Here is an 18,791-nt window from a genome sequence, read left to right on the forward strand (position 1 = left end):
AGGATTCCTGTATGTTTTAACTGATGATTTGCCTAAGTACTGTTCTTCGTCCCTTGTCTTGGACCTCCAGGGGGGAGAAGAGGGACCCAACCCCACCTCGGTCCTTCTTCTACCGCGTGCTGCGAGCCGCCTTTCCCCTACACCTCCTCCTCCTCCTGGTCCTAGTGCTGGCCTGCCTGGTGCCCCTGGCTGAGAACGACCACAGCTGCACACTGTCCAACAACTTTGCCCGCTCCTTCTACCCCATGTTGCGCTACACCAATGGCCCACCACCCACCTGATACAAACACACACACTGACATGAGTGGCCTGCTTCCAAAGCTAACCCATCGATACTCTCTGCTTAAGAGCTGGAGAGAGGACATTGTTACGGTCCCAAAATTGTATTTTAAATATCTATATTTATAGATTTGAATTTATAATTAATTTATTCCCTTAAAAGCCATACCGATGTTCAATTTCTATCAAACAATTGATGTGATCCACCCATTTGGAACTCTTGCCGCTAACGTCACTAGCAAGTACTGTATTTCAAAGGAGACTTGTTTTTGTGAGGTTGTGTTCTGCTTGTAAAGATGTCTATCATAATGATTTGCCCTTCAAGCCATGTATTGAAGTAGCAGTCTGTTTTAGGACCTATCCAGTCCACAACAACTTTATATTGATGTTCTTTCAGAATAATGTCACCTGCACTCATTCAAAAATGCCTTCTGTAAGCGTCTACTATTCAAATAATCAAATTTTGCGACCCTTTTACTTGGCTGTGTGAGTGAAATGTTTAATTGGTCGCACTGGTGTGAGCTGCACATTCTACCTGGTCGCCTCAATCAAAACGTGCAATTTTTGGGGGCGGATAAAACCAAGGAATTTGTTAAAGAGTAAAGTGCATTATCCTCATGATTCCTGTAATAAATGTGTCTGCCCTGCCGCTGTGCCTGCCTGTTTCGCTGGGACCGGCTGCAATAATGAGCAAGTCTCTCACACTCTTCTCCCCCCTCGTGATTGCATAACATTTAAAAAACAACACTTTGGAAGTAACTAGTCTCAGCTTTCTGTAGGTATCATTTTTTTTCTCAATGATCATTATTGAGCTCAAAGCACACTGTTTTATAATTATCTGATATGGCTTTGAAATACAGAGAGTGTGAAATGTTGCATCAGCCATTGCAAGTGCAGTAAACCTCATTGCAGTTTTTTTTTAGGACATTACATTTACTGTTAGATTAATACATGGCTACTAGCAGTAGGTGTTATGTTTGGCTTTAGCGATCTAGCTAATGTGTTTTGGAGTTTCCACTTCCTCCGGTGGTGAAATAGCACCAATTAAACTAGGCCTATATATAATATTAGTGCACATAACGATAAAGCCAAATTCATCTCTATTTCACAAAAAAAAACTTTTTTTCTTCTTTTTTTTTTAAATCGGGAAATTCTCAAGCCCTATTTTGACAGTAAAATACAACAAAAAAATGGCCTAATTGTCAACCCACTGGATTAGGTTACGTACCAAAATATTTTTAATCATGCAATCCTGCTTGGACATGTTAGAAGTAATAACTTGTTTATTGAAAACCATTTCGGTAGTCCCTTACACTTAATGATGCATTGTGAATGACACAAGAGGATGACTGAAATGTATTTTATTGTATGACCCTGCTAATTGTATTGGGGGGGGTATTATCACCAGGTCATGGGCTGGTGTCACCAGCTGAAGAAGTTAGTGGCACCAGTGAAACACCTAGGAAACATTTTAGTCTGGAGACCTGGGTCAGTGTGTATGAAGTATGTGCACTGTATTATTTCAAATAATATAATTTTGATAGTTCTTCACCTCTGAACCTGCACAAGCATTCGTAGCAGTTAAATCATATATCAGAAAGTGTATATTGAGGTAGCCAACATGAATGGGTGCCATTTTGACACCAGATTGTTTAATTTTATTTTATAGAAGACATGTTAAACTGTACGTTTTTGTTATTGTCCTCTCCTATACGGCGGTCCCTGGAAATATGGATCCACTTTTCCACACATCGATACTGTGTAACCAATCGAGCACATCTGTCAAACTGAATATTTTGTAAGGGGGAGAATTTGAAGAGCGGAAGAGTATATCTTTCACGATAATGAGACATTGGCACACTAGGGTAGATACCAGTAGTAACCAAGACACTGTTATAAATTGGTGCAGAAATAAATAATAGCAGTTTCCATTTCAATTTCTAAAAGTAGAAATCTACTCTTTAAATTAGAAAAGAAAATGAATTCAGTAATCACTGTTGCGAAAAAGACATTTCCATGGCTGCATAATGTACAGTTGAGTAGGACACTTAAGCCCTAACGATGGTGGTGTGCTAAATGATTTAGGCTCTCAAACAATGAACTGTATATGTATGCCCCTTTTCTCTGGCAATAAACATTGTTTGTCTTACTGAACAAAAACTCCAAGGGCGTATTCTGTGGAGCCTGTTGAAGATGGTAATTGTCTAGCTTGATGCTAAGGATGCACACACACCATCTCTGAATTTGTTTCCTAGATCACTTTAGAACAATACACAAAAGCTACTGATCCCCTGGTGCTACATACTAAATATAAATAACAGTATAGAATGGAGACTGTTAAAAGGAATACACTACACAAAAAAATATATTTTTGTATTTTGTTAATTTGTCACATGCAAAATACTGACACGCACAATTTAACAAAATGCTTAATATAGTTTGAGTGTTTTTGAGTGTACTATTCCTTGAGCGCAAGGACACTGTTCTTGAGAAAGGACGCCACTGGCACAAAAAGTTCATAATTTAATTTTTATTCTTCAAAGAAACATACTCCTGTGCGACGTTGGAACAAAACCCACATAAAAATTCACATTGGGAAACCTTGACATTTAAAGCACTCACGTTACAGTTGAAAAAGCATGTGTATCCTTATCCTGCTGGCAGTGTACAGCATTCTCAAAGATCGTTCAAAGCAGAATGCACTGCTGGGCTACAAATGGCTCAGTCATCGGGAAAGTGAAAGGACTTGTGCACAGCTGACTAGTTGAATTAAAAAGAGTTAACTCAAAAACATTTCTTGCCTTGAGAGGAGTCTACTGTTGGTGTTGACAAAGATCAATGGTGTTTGTCTTATAGTATTAAACAGCTGATGTGAGCTATGGCCCTAGACTCAGATCAGATCTGCATTAACCCACGATAAACGACAACTGTATAGCATATTGCTTTTGTTTGGACGAGGTCTGGGGTAACTGCGTTGGAGCTGTCAAATCGGCGAGCACCCACTCTTGTGGTCATTGTCACGAAACCAAACCCATCCTTAAATCCCACCCGTGTTAGAAGTTCAGAATAAGAAAGTGTAGGCTATGTAGAAATGACACCGCCCAAACAAAATAAATGATATAGAATGCAGTTGTCGGTTATCACAGATTAACTCTGAACTGATTGAATCTAGGCCTTAGTTAACCATTTTTCTAAATGACAGACTAAATGGACCCAGAGATGGCAATTAGCATCCGCATACTATTTTAGATCTCATGTTAAAGAGTAGAACCTCGAGTTACGGACTGACCGATCAAACGGGAAATACGGAACCGGGAAATGTATTATTAATTGCAAAGAAAACGTAAATGTTGCTCATGCGCCTGAGTCTGTAGATTACAGAAACGTAAATGTTTTTTTACTAAATGGTTAAATGCATGTTAATAAGTAAATCATATTGTCTACAAAGGTTTGATGCGTTAAATCCATTTCAAAGTAAAGAATACGTCAGCATTCTGAACAACCTCCATTCCCGAAGAGTTCATGTCTCCTGAGGTCCTATACTGTACTTTGTTATTGATGCTAGAAATCCCCCCAAAATGAGAGATTACAAATTAAAAGTGTGGGATGCAGCTATGGCTGTCTGGTCATCAAAAGTAAATAATATGCTTCCTCGACCAGAGTAAATATAGCGCTACTGAAAGGAAATAGGTTAAATTAGCACAGGAAATAAAGCTAGCACTCTGCTTTTCTATTACTACAAGCTTGGCAAAAGCAGACTGCGACATAGTTGATTATTAAGGCTTTGAAAAGGCTTTAATTTTTTAAAAAAAACTATGTGAGAACTAGGCGTTCGTCTGAAGCCAAAAATATATCATTAGGCCATATGTGTTTTTGGATATAGGCCTAATTTAAATGTGCATTATTGTAGCGTCACCATCTTTATTGCAAAATGAAATAAACACAATTTTAAGCTACATATTCATTTGACAGAGGTAATGAACTGTCCATTGATCAGCACAGCAATATATACAACAGGACCATGTTTGCAAAACAAGTGGTTCTGAGCTTAAGTCAATATTACGCAGATAAACTAACGGTAACAGAAATCAGGAATGCAGACAGGCTCTATATACACTGAGTATACCTAACATTAGGAACACATTCCTAATATTCAGTTGTTTTGATTGTGATCCTATTGTGTGTATCTTTAGGACGTCACATTAGTTGAATGTATCATTGGCATTCTAAGGCCTGGATTCAATCCAATGCATGTTGTAGAGTGTTTACCGTGACCATAAATTTAGGAATATTGCCTTTAAAAGCTGCATTGTCGACAGCGCTAACATGACTCGGGTTGAATCCTGGCCTAAATATTGTCAGGTGTGAGGACAACACAAAGCTGATGAATGGATGGAAAGGCCCAGTTAGCAGGTGGGTTATGTTATGGGCAATACCTTACTTGAACCAGTCATAATCGCCGCTACATAATACTGTTATCACAAAGACATAACAGATATAATAAACAGTCAGGACAGCTGATGTGTGCGTTTAAGACAAGCTGGTCGCTATGGAGAAGGCACAATCTAAACACTTTCTTGGTCGCCAGTAGCAACTACACAAAGTACAACAGGTCTAAAACAAAGACCCTCCCTCCAAAACTCCTCCAAAACTGTCAAGATGACACCGTTTTTTAAACCGGGAATTGAACTTGTACTGGGCCTTATTGGGCCAGTCATAAATAAAGTGGTACATAAACATAACAGCGTTGCACTGTGCTCTTTGAAAGGCGTGAGTCTTATTACAATATTACAATTATTGTATCTCTTCATTTCACCATGCTGTCTTCCCGGGAGGAATAAACACAGAAACAACATTGTGGTCAGAATTCGATCACATTGCCCACGTATGAAGGGCTGAATTTTAGCTAGAGACATGCGGACGTAAAACTGACATTCAAGTAAGTCCCAAATTAATTTGTATGAATGTTTGAGTCACACTCCCATTACTGAAGATGGGATTTGACCCATAGGCACTTTTTGCGAAGGAATTAAAAAATCTTCCGTCTTAATTTGCATCTTTATTTGAGGAGACAAAATAGTGTCATTTAGATTTGATTGTTGATTCAAACAGGACTTTGTCCCACTGTGTATGATGATATTATTATTGTGGAGTCCACCTTTAAGGGAATGTGTTCTAGAGTGGAATGACAGTAGCGTGACCCTTCACCTCCACCTTTTCAGCTGGAAATATATTTGTTTATTAGGACATGTGCCTAATTTGCATACTGTATGCAAAGTTTGAAGCTATACAGATGGTAAAGCAAAGGAATAAGATCTTGAGGTGAAGTATATAGTTTTAAAATGTGTTTTTCTTTCTTCCATGACAGTTAAACAATTTGAACCAGTGCAAATGGCCATCTATCTTTTGATTGTCACTCAAAGTTATATTTATTTATATTGATGCTTTATTTATACACATTATCCCATTGACAGTAAAAAAATAAACAACACGTCACACACCAGATAGGTGCAGCGAATATGGGTTGTTTTACAGGGTCAGCCATGGTAGTATGGCGCCCCTGGAGCAAATTAGGGTTAAGGGCACATCGACAGATTTTGCACGTTGTCGGCTCAGGTTATTGGCTCAACGCTGTAATGGCTAGGCTACTTGTCGCCCTCAGACAGTACAAAAGAGGGGAGAGTCCATGATGACTGTTGAAAGTGCCTTTTCTTGGGCTTTTCTGTGTCCCAGTAGGCTACTCCTAACTGCCTTCCTCTCATCTCCTTTCCTTCATTGCCACTCATCCACTGATGTTTAATTTCAGACTTTCTCATAGATTCTACTTTCAAACTAGTATGGCTGATACCGAACTTGAAGTCTCCTGACTTCAGAGTCTGGAAAGGCTGTTTTGATGTTGTCAGCACGATGCGTTGATAATGAAGGGCTGTGCTTTTTCTGGTTGGTTCTCACTCAAAACACACGAGCGCCACTCCCTTCCATTGCAACTGTTGGATTTTCAAATCCAAACAATGAGAGGTCTTAAGCCCCTGGGGGGAAAAAAACATTTCATAAAACTAAATTGATGAGTCCGCTCAATTTCTGAGCAAATGTTGCATTAACAAACTGCCTCCTTTCCAGACCAGTCAGTCACAACTTGTCCTCGCTGGGTGGTCACGTGGGTCGCCCCAGCTAGGCTACATTCAAACCTGATCATAAACCAAAAGGCAGCTTTAGCAGGGACATTAAATATTGTTATATTTTTTATGTTTGCGACCTCAGAGAAAACAGTCAAGAACAGTGCTAATGCCTGAAAGGAGATTTCATTGGACAGCATTGGGATGCAGCCCCTCCCAGGCACGATCTGAAAAACCCTTATACTCGTTCCAGTTCCTCTGTTTCAGAGTGGTGTTAAAAGCCGTTCCAAGAAGTAGCAGTCCACAAGGGTCCCAGTCACATTCTCTCCATTGTCCTTTTTGCTGCTAGAGATCCCTTTTCACCACTAATAAAGTGACAAAGAGGAAAGGACAGAGAAAGGGAGGGGATAATAGCAGGTTGGCGTCAGAAAATAAGAGTTCTTTGTCTTTTTGAGATCTCTGAAATTAAGGATCTATTTTATTTGAACCCATCCCCTCGAGAGAGAGACACACACACACACACACACACACACACACACACACACACACACACACACACACACACACACACACACACACACACACACACACACACACACACACACACACACACACACACACAGGATTGAAGCCAGGGTAAGCCACGGTGCGGCACCCTTGAAGTTGTTTGAGGTTTTTAAGTGCCTTGCTCAAGGGCAAAACGGCAGGAGAAGGAATGACATGAGACAGGAGAGTGCATACCTGTCTTTCTACCGGGGTCCCTGCAGTCCAATTGCTCCTGCTGTTGAGGCTCGCTTCTGCTGCTGGGGGTCCATGTCTGGCCAGGGCAGCTGCTGAGGTGGTGGGCTGCGGGGGGCTCACCTCTGGACAGGGGCCCGCTGAGTTGGCTTGATGGGGCAGCCGTGGGCTGTGCATGATGTGGGCATCCAGCATCTCCAGCAGCAGGTCGTACAGGGGCACCACGTTCTTCATCTTCATGCAGTGCAGGTGGTCCATGCCCTTGTTACTGCACAATGAGCAAAGACAGAGGTCATGTACACTCACTGCTTTTCGTGATACAGAAGAAAAGAAAATACACAGAAATGGGCATAGATTCAATCAGATCAAGTATTAACCGGTGATAGCTGACACCTGCATGCTAATGTTTTAGCGGTGTCTTGGTGGAACTGGTTAGAGCTGTCAAATCGGTGAGCAGCTGCTCTTGTTGCTTATTGTCGCGTTAGAAGTTCCAAATGAAAAAGTGTAGCCTAGAGTGCCTTCAGGAAGAATTCATACCCCTTGACTTATTCCCCAAAAAATTAAGTTACAGCCTGAATTCAAAATTGATTCAATATATTATTTTTTTCAGCCATCTACACACAATACCTCATAATGACAAAGTCAAAACATGTTGTTAGACATTTTTGCTAATGTATTGAAAATTGGATCTCATTTTCCTACCCCTGAGTCAATACATGTTAGAATCACCTTTGGCAACTATTACAGCTGTTGAGTCCTTCAAGGGGTGTACAAGTCTCTTAAGAGCATTGTACACCTGGATTGTATAATATTTGTACATTGTTATTATAAAACTTCTCACAAGTTGGTTGTTGATCATTGCTAGACAGCCATTTCCATGTCTTGCCATAGATTTTGAGCCAATTTAAGTCAAAACTGTAATTAGGCCATTCAGGAACATTCAATGTCGTCTTGGTAAGCAACTCCAGTGCATATTTGGCCTTATCTTTTAGGTTATTGTCCAGCTGAAAGGTGAATTTGACTCCCAGTGTCAGTTGGAAAGCAGACAATCAGGTTTCCCTCTAGGATTTTGCCTGTGCTTAGATCTATTCTGTTCCTTTTCATCCTAAAATACTCCCTAGTCCTTGCCGATTACAAGCGTATCCATAACATGATGCAGCATGCTTGAAAATATGAAGAGTGGTACTCACAGTGATGTGTTGTGTTGGATTTGCCACAAACATAACGCTTTGTATTCAGGACAAAGGTCATTTCTTTGCCAGTTTTGCTTTAATGCCTTATGCATGTTTTGGAATATTTGAATTATGGCCTCATGGTTCCTTCCTCTCCAGCAACTGAGTTAGGAAGGACGCCTGTGCCTTTGTTGTGACTGGGTGTATTGATACACAATCCAAAGTGTAATTAATAACTTCACCATGCTCAAAGGGATATTCAATGTCTGCTTTTTTTTGACCCATCTACTAATAGATGCCCTTCTTTGCGAGTCACTGGAAAACCTCCCTGGTTTTTGTGGTTGAATCTATGTTTGAAATTCACTGCTCGACTGAGGGACCTTACAGATAATTGTATGTGTTGGGCACAGAGATGAGACAGTCATTCAAAAATCATGTTAAACACTACTACTATTATTGAGTCCATGCAACTTCTGTGACTTGTGAAGCACAATTTTACTCCTGAACTTATTTAGCGTTGCCATAACCTAAGGAGTTGATTAGTTATTGACTCAAAACATTTCAGCTTTTCATTTTTAATTCATTTGTAAACATTTCTAAAAACATAATTCCACTTTGACAATAATGGGGGTATTGTGTGTAGGCCAGTGTCACAAAATCTCAATTTAATGAATTTTAAAATCAGGCAGTAACACAAGAAAATGTGGAAAGTCAAGGGGTGTGAATACTTTCTGAAGGCAATGATAGAAATAAAGACTCTCGATTATTAAGAAATGTCGCAAGAGATTAGCTCCTTGTCCCTTAGCCTCTTAATAATTGCGTAACGGTAACCCTAGACACGTGCATTTTATAGTATTCTGAGTGGTGACCTTGGTTAGATCCATTTTATGGGCCTATAGCATCCAAAGGATAATGGAGTCAGATGGTATATCATATTAGGGTCGTAGACCCCTACACTCTGTCATCCTCAGACAAAGTCCATTTTCACTTATCTACATAGTTTCGACACCACCAAAACACCCGCGATGTGGATGTCAGCTAAAGCGGATCTGATTGAGTAGAGCCCATGGTCTTCATCAGATTACCTTGTAAACAGTTGGTTGAAAAGCTTTTTCTGTATAACGCAAGCTTAATTAAAAGATCACTCGTGGTAGCAGCAAACAGTCGTGACGGGTAGTGACAATGTGGTGGCTCAATCTTGACGGCGGTGACCGTATTGAAAATTTGACTATACCGTAGTGGCAAAAGGACAACTGGCTAGTGTGATAGTTTTGATCGTATTTTGCCTGAGCGGTAACTAAAAAGTGTGACGGAGGTGACTATATTGTAACTGCCAAGAGTGATGGTGGTGACTGTATTATGCCTGAGCGATAACTTGTGAGTGCAATGATAGTGACTGAGAGGTAACTTGCGAGTGTGACAGCGGTGGCCATATTGTGGCTACTGTACCTGACGTGGCGGATGTGTGACAGCAGCATCAGCAGGTGGGCGAGGCGCGCAGACTGCTGCTGAAAGCTGAGGCCTGTCTTTGCGATGGCCCACACCAGTGCGTCTGTTACGGCATCCAGCAAGCGCAGGAGCTTCGAGCGACTCTGCAGCTCTTCGCTCCCCTCCGAGGAGCTCAGGCACATGTCTGCGACCACAAAACACACACAGTTGAGAAAATAAAGAAAAAACGTAATTGTAGTTGTCGCAATGACTCAAAACCACATTAGCCCTCTGCGCTAAAGCCAAGCCTTCATCTCTGGGAGCTAGCACAGATCTTCAGGTCTCAGGAAAGGTGACTTATTGTGCAAGCACATTTCACCAAACCACCTTTGCTACACTTCATGAATAATTTCCAACATGTAGCATTATTAAATGCGATTACTTTGGTTACAGTTAAGTGAAACAAAATGTTATTTTTCGTGATCCACTGACCTTGAAACAGGTTCTGACTGTTAGGTCTTTAAGTGTTAAACAGTAACTATGATGGGAGTAGAGAGAGACAGTGTTCTCATTAGGCCTTGTCAGAGTGAGTTATTCCTCTGGTTGTCCTTGCCAACCCTCCCCAGACTCCCAAACAGATAGGATTACACTGGATAAATGGTCCAACAGACTTGTGGTTAATCTTGATATGCATGATATAAATAAATCAAATAGGAAGTAAAAAATACTTCTAAAGATGCAGTACCGACAGACACAAGTACAGACAGAAGGCCAGACAAACAGATGCATAACACACAAACACACACTCATGCGCAAACACAAACGCACACATTAACACCCACGTACTGGAGTTGAGGAGGATCATGGCCTTGAGGCAGACGTACTCCTCCCTCTGCAGCTTGAGCTCTCTGAACCTGGAGGTGGCAGCTAGCAGCATGTCAAAGATATCCACGAAACCCTGCACACAGCTCCCCTCTTCCCTGAAAACACAGACACACAGTCACACCGCATTTGAATACTTCTTTTGGATCCACTGTGAAAATATTTTAGAAATCATACAAATGCTTAATCCAGGAGTAGAGAGAGGGTGGTCACCTGTTCAGGCTGAGGTCGGGGGAAAAAATGAGCCTACCAGGGTGGTCCACAGACCTCCACATGAGCCCTAGCATCAGCACCTCCAACCAGCAGCACTCCAACAGGTGCACCTGGTCGAACAGGCACAGGTCCACAAATCCTGTAAAGACATAGCAGGGCCCGTATTCATAAAGCGTCTCTAGGGTCAGACTCAATCCATAGTGCTGAAGAGCTACGCTACAGCACGTTTCAAATTTAAAGGCAATGTTCCCGCATACTGCTCACGGTACACGCGGTTTTGTTGTTCGCAATGTAATAATGACACTTGGTGATACTTAAAAAAGTCATATTTATGAACAGCAAAAAGTGAGTAGATCATGGCCCCGTACACACTCAGGTAGAACTGATATACAACACATCTGACACAATGATTGTGACACCATTTATGTTTGTGATACATTGGAGTGTTTGTCAGAACAAAAATGTTTACACTACCATTGTGCACAACCTATTACTTCAATGCAGAAAATCTCTGCACTGTATCACAACCGTTGTGTCCAATGCGTTGTACATCAGCTGCACAACTTAAGTGTGTTAAGTGTGTACACGGCCATTTACATATTACCTTTTACTTTACTTCAACCCTAGCAGACAATGGGGTTCCACTGAATAAAGCAGGGGCAATGCTTCTCTAGCACAGAAAACTAGACATCCCAAACTACCCTATACTTTTTGCAGCGTTCCTTAGGAGTGTAGACTATAGTACATCGATGCTCGTTGCCCAGTTTTTGTATTTATTATGGATCCTCAATTAGCTGCTGCCAATGTTTGTGTTGCTTCACAGTCCCTGCTGTTCCATAAGGTGTATTTTTATCTGTTTTATTTATTATTATTTTAAAATCAACCAGGAGAGATTGACATGCAAAATTAATGTTTGCTCTTTGAGCCCCCCGAACCACATATACCCCAGGAGACATGGGTACAAATCCCGTTTCAGACCTTCCTTTGTCTTCTAATCGGTCTTCCTTTTTACATTCTGACTACCTGAATATCACTGTTGAGAATAAAAGAGACAACAGTTGTTGAAAACAGGAAATTAGAACATTATTACACTGTTATGCCGGAAAATGTTAAGAAAAATGTATTCAATTGATTCAGGTTACTCAACAGTAGACTGTACTTAATGCTCTGTCACTCTGTTATTGTCACACCCATTGACAGAGGATACACATATAGGCTTTACATGGACACAGGAACACAAGACTTTTCGGCCTCCTGTTCATTGTGTCAATGTTTTATACAGTTTTTCTACTGTACTCTTGTGCACAAAGAATGGAATAGAATTGAACATATGATGCTAGGAAAGTATTGTTTTTTAATTGTGGATAAAAAAACAGACAATAAATCAATCAACACCAACCTGGGATCTTCTTGGCCCAGCTGATCATGTGGACCAGCTCCTTGTCGGCCAGGTTGGTGAGTGACATCATGACGTTGGCCTCCGTCAGGGGCCGCCTCATGTCCTTCTGGAGGAAGATCTCCGGTGGCTCTGCCTCCATGATCCGGCCAATCAGCTGCTCCGGGGTTAATACTGTGGGGCAGAGTTCCTTGATTGGCTCGCCCCCCTCAGCTAGGACCCGCTTGGGCCCGCTAGCAGTGCCCCGGGTGAAGAAGCGACCCACGCGCCTCGGTTGATGACCCCGGTAGCTGCTGCGGTCGCGACGCATGCCTGAGGGAAAAAGGAGGTGTTGAAAAACAAATTATAGTCCCACTAAGCGCAAATCAGATGGGATGGTGTATCACTGCAGAATGCTGGTTAAGTGTGCCTTGAATTCTAAATAAAATCACTGACAATGTCACCAGCAAAGCAACCCACACCATCACACCTCCTCCTCCATGCAGAGATCATCCGTTCATCTACTCTGCATTTCACAGAGACATGGCGGTTGGAACCAAAAATCTCAAATTTGGACAGACCAAAGGAAACATTTCCACCGGTCTAATGTCCATTGCTCGTGTCTCTTCTTATTATTTGTGTACTTTAGTAGTGGTTTCTTTGCAGCAATTTCTTTGTGACGGCACTTGAAGAAACTTTCAAAGTTCTTGAACTGTTCCGGATTGACTGACCTTCGTGTCTTAAATTAATGATGGACTGTCATTTCTCTTGCTTATTTGAGCTGTTCTTGCCATAATTTGGAATAGGGCTATATTTTGTATACCACCTCTTAACTTCTTGCTCCTACCCTCTACTTTTTTGAACATTTTGTTAAAAATCGCGCAACATTTCAGCGCCCTGCTACTCATGCCAGGAATATAGTACGTTCACATGGTTAGAATGTGTGTATAGGAAACCCTCGGACGTTTTTAAAACTGGTTAAATCACGACTGTGGCTATTACATAACGTGCGTTACATCGGAAAGCGCAGGAAAACCTGATCACAGAAAATGGAAATAAATATCCTTGCGCCACTTCCAGCAATTGTTAACAGTGAGCCGAATTAGATAAGACCGAGCATTCAACTCCCACAGCATCCCCATGTAGTCGAGTATCTTGTGAATTTAATCCTCTTTGATTCTTGGTTGAACCGAAAGAGGGCACGACGTACCTCCGGTCTCCGCCCAGATCATTCCGGAAGAGCTCTCTCCTGAAATTTTTTCCAAGACGACAGCTAATGATATGTATATCGCCTACGGATGAATTTTATCGCTTATTAACGTTTACTAATACCTAAAGTAGCATTACAAACGTATTTCGAAGTGTTTTGTGAAAGTTTATCGTCTACTTTTTGAATTTTAAAAAATGACGTTACGTTGTGAAATCGCTGTTTTTTTTCGTTTATCACACAGTCTACATATAACGATATCTTGGCTTTATATGGCCCGATTTAATCGAAATAAAGACCCAATAGTGTTTATGGGACATCTAGGAGTGCCAACAAAGAAGATGGTGAAAGGTAATGACTGTTTTCTATTTTATTGTGCGGTTTGTGTAACGCCGAAATGCTAATTATTTTGTTTACGTCCACTGCTGTGCTTTTCTGTTGTAGTGTATTGGTGCATGCTATCAGATAATAGCTTCTCATGCTGTCGCCGAAAAGCATTTTAAAAATCTGACTTGTTGCCTGGATTCACAACGAGTGTAGCTTTAATTTGATACCCTGCATGTGTATTTTAATGAACTTTTGAGTTTTAACTAATACTATTAGCATTTAGCGTAGCACATTTGCATTTCCAGAGCTCTAGTTGGGACGCAAGCGTCCCAGGTAGAGGTAAGAGGTTAAGAAGGAAAGAAATTCCCCAAATTAACAAGACACAACTGTTAATGGAAATCCATTCCATACCTCGTGAAGCTGGTTGAGATAATTCCAAGATTGTGCAAAGCTGTCATCAAGGCAAAGGGTTGCTACTTTGAAGAATCTCAAATATAAAATATATTTAGATTTGTTTAACACTTTTTTGGTTACTACATGATTCCGTATGTTTTATTTCATAGTTTTGATGTCTTCACGATTATTCTACATTGTAGAAAATCATAAAAATGAAGAAAAACCCTGGTATTTTTTATTTTACCTTTATTTTACTAGGCAAGTCAGTTAAGAACAAATTCTTATTTTCAATGACGGCCTAGGAACAGTGGGTTAACTGCCACTGTATGAATCGTGTCCAAACATTTGACAAGTACTGTAGGTATTCAGACCCTTTGCTATGAGATCAGAAATTGGGCTCAGGTGCATTCTCTTTCCATTGATCATCCTTGAGATGTTTCTACACCTTAATTGGAGTCCACCTGTGGTAAATGCAATTTATTGGACATGATTTGGAAAGGCACACACTTGTCTATATTAGGTCACACAGTAGACAGTGCATGTCAGCGCAAAAACCAAGCCATGTGGTCGAAGGAATTGTCCGTAGAGCTTCGAGACAGGATTGTGTCGAGGCACAGATCTGGATAAGGGTACTAAAACATTTCTGCAGCATTGAAGGTCCCCAAGAACACAGTGACCTCCATCATTCTTAAATGGAAGAAGTTTGGAACCACCAAGACTCTTCTAGAGCTGGCCGCCCGGTAAAACTGCGAAATCGGGGGAGAATGGCCTTGGTCAGGGAGGTGACCAAGAACCCGATGGACACTCAGTTCATCTGTGGAGATGGGAGAACCTTCCAGAAGGACAATCATCTCTGCAGCACTCCACCAATCAGGCCTTTATGTTAGGGTGGCCAGACAGAGGCCACTCCTCAGTAAAAGGCACATGACAGCCCCATGACAGAGTTTGCCAAAAGGCACCTAAAGGACCCTCAGATGAGCAACAAGATTATCTGGTCTGATGAAACCAAGATTGAACTCTTTGGCCTGAATGCCAAATGTCAAGTTTGGAGGAAACCTGGCACCATCCCTATGGTGAAGCATGGTGGTGGCAGCATCATGCTGTGGGGATATTTTTCAGCAGCAGGGACTGGGAGACTAGTCAGGATCGATGGAAAGATGAACAGAGTAAAGTAGAGAGATCCTTAATGAAAACCTGCTCCAAAGTGCTCAGGAGCTCAGACTGGGGCGAAGGTTCAACCTTCCAACAGGACAACGATTCTTAGCACACAGCCAAGACAACGCAGGAGTGACTTCGGGACAAGTCTCTGAATGTTCTTGAGTGGCCCAGCCAGAGCCCCGACTTGGACGCGATCGAACATCTCTGGAGAGACCTGAAAATAGATGTGCAGTGACAGTCCCCATCGAACCTGACAGAGCTTGAAAGGATCTGCAGAGAAGAATGGTAGGAATTCCCCAAATACTGGTGTGCCAAGCTTGTAGTGTCCTACCCAAGAAGACTTGAGGCTGTAATCGCTGCCAAAGGTGCTTCAACAAAGTACTGAGTAAAGGGTCTGAATACATAAGTGAATGTGATATTTCCGTATTTTTTCTCTCTATAAATTTGCAAACATTTCTAAAAACCTGTTTTTGCTTTGTCATTATGGGGTATTGTGTGTGTGTATATAAAACGATTTAATCCATTTCAGAATAAGGCTTTACCGTAACAAAATGTGGAAAAAGTCAAGCGTTCTGAACACTTTCCGAATGCACTGTACTGCAGGATTTTGTTCCAACTAGGCACCACACGTGACCAACTGAGCCAATTGATCAGTTCAGGGATAAATTCGCCGAACTGATCAATAAATTCAACACACCTGGTCTTCCAGGTCAATTAAATCTAAAACATGACGTGCCTGCAGCACTCCAGGGCGAGGGTTGCCTATGCCTGTTTTAGAGAGTCTGTTGATAAATTCAAATGAAAGGTACACTAAATTTAAAGGGATGGCTTTAGATAAATGTATGGAAAACCCTAGTGAATGAAAACTCCATGAGAACATCTATTGGCCAGCCAGTGGGAGTTTTTTCAGCTCTATTTCTGTATTCTTTTTTATTTATACATTTGTAAAACCCTTATGGGGCATTGAGTGTAGATTGACGAGGGGAAAAAATGACTTAATCAATTTTAGAATAATGCTGTAACAGAACATAAATGTGGAAAAAGTCTGAAAAAGGGGTCTGAATACTTTCCGAATGCACTCTATATCTCACAGATAGAAAGAGAGGGAATATCACCACAACGATTAATGGGCAAGTGTCTCTGACAACAATAGCGGCTGTCTTTTTCCAGTTTACGATTCTACATGTTGAATCGGCACAAAGAGCCACAGTTCGCCGGCACCCAGCAGGTGGTCACTATGACACACCACTGCGACGGCAAGCGAAAGGACGGCCACCCTATGCTTTCTAGACTTCAGTCGTCTTGCATGAAGTAGCCTTGTACTTTGCTATCTAGGTTTGGATTTCAAATCAAAATGTTCATCTTGACGAGGAAATGTGTGATCAACAAACAATGAAATGACAACCGTACCAACCTGTGTCTCTATAGCAAATGAACCGTAATTTATCTTGGTACAAACAGATCATTACATTGAAGGGAGCAAAACATCCTAGACATCCACCTGATGCACAAGGCTCACAGAGTAGAGAAAGCAAATAGCAACTATATTTCTTGTCCACTTGCAAACGTGTGTGAATGTGTGGGTCCCCGGGCGAGCATGTGTGTCAGTATGTAACTATATTGTAGCTTCAGTGCCTCTGCTCATTGTGAGAGCAAAGTCTAGCCAGTGGGGAATATTCACATATCAAAAATGAACTATTTCTAAGGCACTGGACACACAAACATTGGCCACACACTGGACTATATAGAAGCTGTATGTAATTTAACGTCTCAGAGTAGGAGTACTGATCCAGGATAATTTTTGTCGTAGGTCATAATAAATATGATTATATGTTAGGGGGGGGGGGGGGGGGGGGGGGCTTGATCTGAGATGCTTTGTGAATAACACCACTGGCAAGATTAGGGTGAGGATAGTGTGAAGGAGGTAGAAGACAAGGAGGATAAAGGGAGGGAGGGGTAGTAAGGAAAGCGAGAGAGACACGTACCACACTTTGTCATGCCCACTTCGTAGCACTTGCGAAGGCGGCACGCCTGGCAGCTCTTGCGGCGGTTCTTATCGATAGTGCACTGGTTGGTCGCCGGGCAGATGTAGTCATTGTGACCTGAGAGAGAGAGAGAGAGAGAGAGAGAGAGGGGTTTACAAAGGGTAGATAGGGAGAGAAGAGATAAGAGGAAGATAAACATTTTTTTAGTTTTATTCCATGTATACATTGGCAGCTAAATACAAGAAAACAAATGTAAAAGGTCAGAGTGAGAGAGAGAGGAAAGGTTCCTCTACTTCAGGGATGGGCAACTTTGATGAGGGTTAGGCCACAAAAAAATCTGAACTCATGAGGGAAGGCAGTTGCTCGCGGGTCTGTGTACCCACATGTGCAACACCCCCCCCCCCCCCACCACATTGGGAACAAAACATTTTTACAGACCCCTCTTGACAGTGGAGAGAAAGAATGTACGTTTAGAGTTCATTTCGTGCAATTCCACACATTTTGCCATGGGGTGGAGAGAAATGAGAGAGGACTTTGGCAGAGCATTTCCTGGCTTGTCTCCTTTTAATCCCTTTAAGATGTGAGATTCACACACAAACACACATGCACACGCGCACACATTTTCAACCACTCCACAAATGTCTTCTTAACAAACTATAGTTTTGGCAAGTCGGTTAGGACATCTACTTTGTGCATGACACAAGTAATTGTTTACAGACAGATTATTTCATTTATGACTCACTGCATCACAATTCCAGTGGGTCAGAAGTTTACAATACACTAAGTTGACTGTACCTTTAAACAGCTTGGAAAATTCCAGAAAATTATGTCATGGCTTTAGAAGCTTCTGATAAATGATGTCAATTAGCCTGAGTCAATTGGAGGTGTACCTGTGGATTGATTTCAAGGCCTACCTTCAAACTCAGCGCCTCTTTGCTTGACATCATGGGAAAATCAAAAGAAATCAGCCAAGACCTCAGGAAAAAAATGGTAGACCTTCGCAAGTCATCCTTGGGAGCAATTTACAAACGCCTGAAGGTACCACGTTCATCTGTACAAACAATAGTATGCAAGTATAAACACCATGGGACCACGCAGCCGTCATACCGCTCAGGAAGGAGACGTGTTCTGTCTCCAAGAGATTAATGTACTTTGGTGTGAAAAGTGCAAATCAATCCCAGCACAACAGCAAAGGACCTTGTGAAGATTCTGGAAGAAACAGGTACAAAAGTATCTATATCCACAGAAAAACGAGTCCTATATCGACATAACCTGAAATGCCGCTCAGCAAGGAAGAACCCATTGCTCCAAAACCACCATAAAAAAGCCAGACCACGGTTTGCAACTGCACATGGGGACAAAGATCGTACTTTTTGGAGAAATGTCCTCTGGTCTGATTAAACAAAAATAGAACTGTTTGGCCATAATGACCATCATTATGTTTGGAGGAAAAAGGGGGAGGCTTGCAAGACGAAGACCACCATCCTAACCATGAAGCACAGGGGTGGCAGCATC

The 18,791-nt window shown here is 41.6% G+C and overlaps 2 protein-coding genes across 2 annotated transcripts in view; one reads left to right on the top strand and one right to left on the bottom strand.

Annotated features, from left to right (window-relative positions):
- LOC115107488 (nesprin-2-like) overlaps positions 1-928 on the top strand; it is a 217,424-nt gene extending 216,496 nt beyond the window's left edge. The window contains exon 111 of the mRNA XM_065008488.1: positions 71-928. Coding sequence (XP_064864560.1) covers positions 71-281 — 211 coding nt within the window. The 3' untranslated portion in view covers positions 282-928. The remainder of the gene's footprint in view (positions 1-70) is intronic.
- Positions 929-2,794: 1,866 nt separating this feature from the next.
- esr2a (estrogen receptor 2a) overlaps positions 2,795-18,791 on the bottom strand; it is a 39,424-nt gene continuing 23,427 nt past the window's right edge. Inside the window, 8 exon segments of the mRNA XM_029631566.2 lie at positions 2,795-6,760; positions 7,137-7,235; positions 7,238-7,401; positions 9,755-9,938; positions 10,580-10,713; positions 10,829-10,967; positions 12,228-12,536; positions 17,277-17,393. Of these exon segments, the coding sequence (XP_029487426.2) occupies positions 6,741-6,760; positions 7,137-7,235; positions 7,238-7,401; positions 9,755-9,938; positions 10,580-10,713; positions 10,829-10,967; positions 12,228-12,536; positions 17,277-17,393 (1,166 nt within the window). The 3' untranslated portion in view covers positions 2,795-6,740.

This window comes from Oncorhynchus nerka, linkage group LG24 (assembly GCF_034236695.1).
Source record: "Oncorhynchus nerka isolate Pitt River linkage group LG24, Oner_Uvic_2.0, whole genome shotgun sequence".
NCBI lineage: Eukaryota > Metazoa > Chordata > Actinopteri > Salmoniformes > Salmonidae > Oncorhynchus > Oncorhynchus nerka.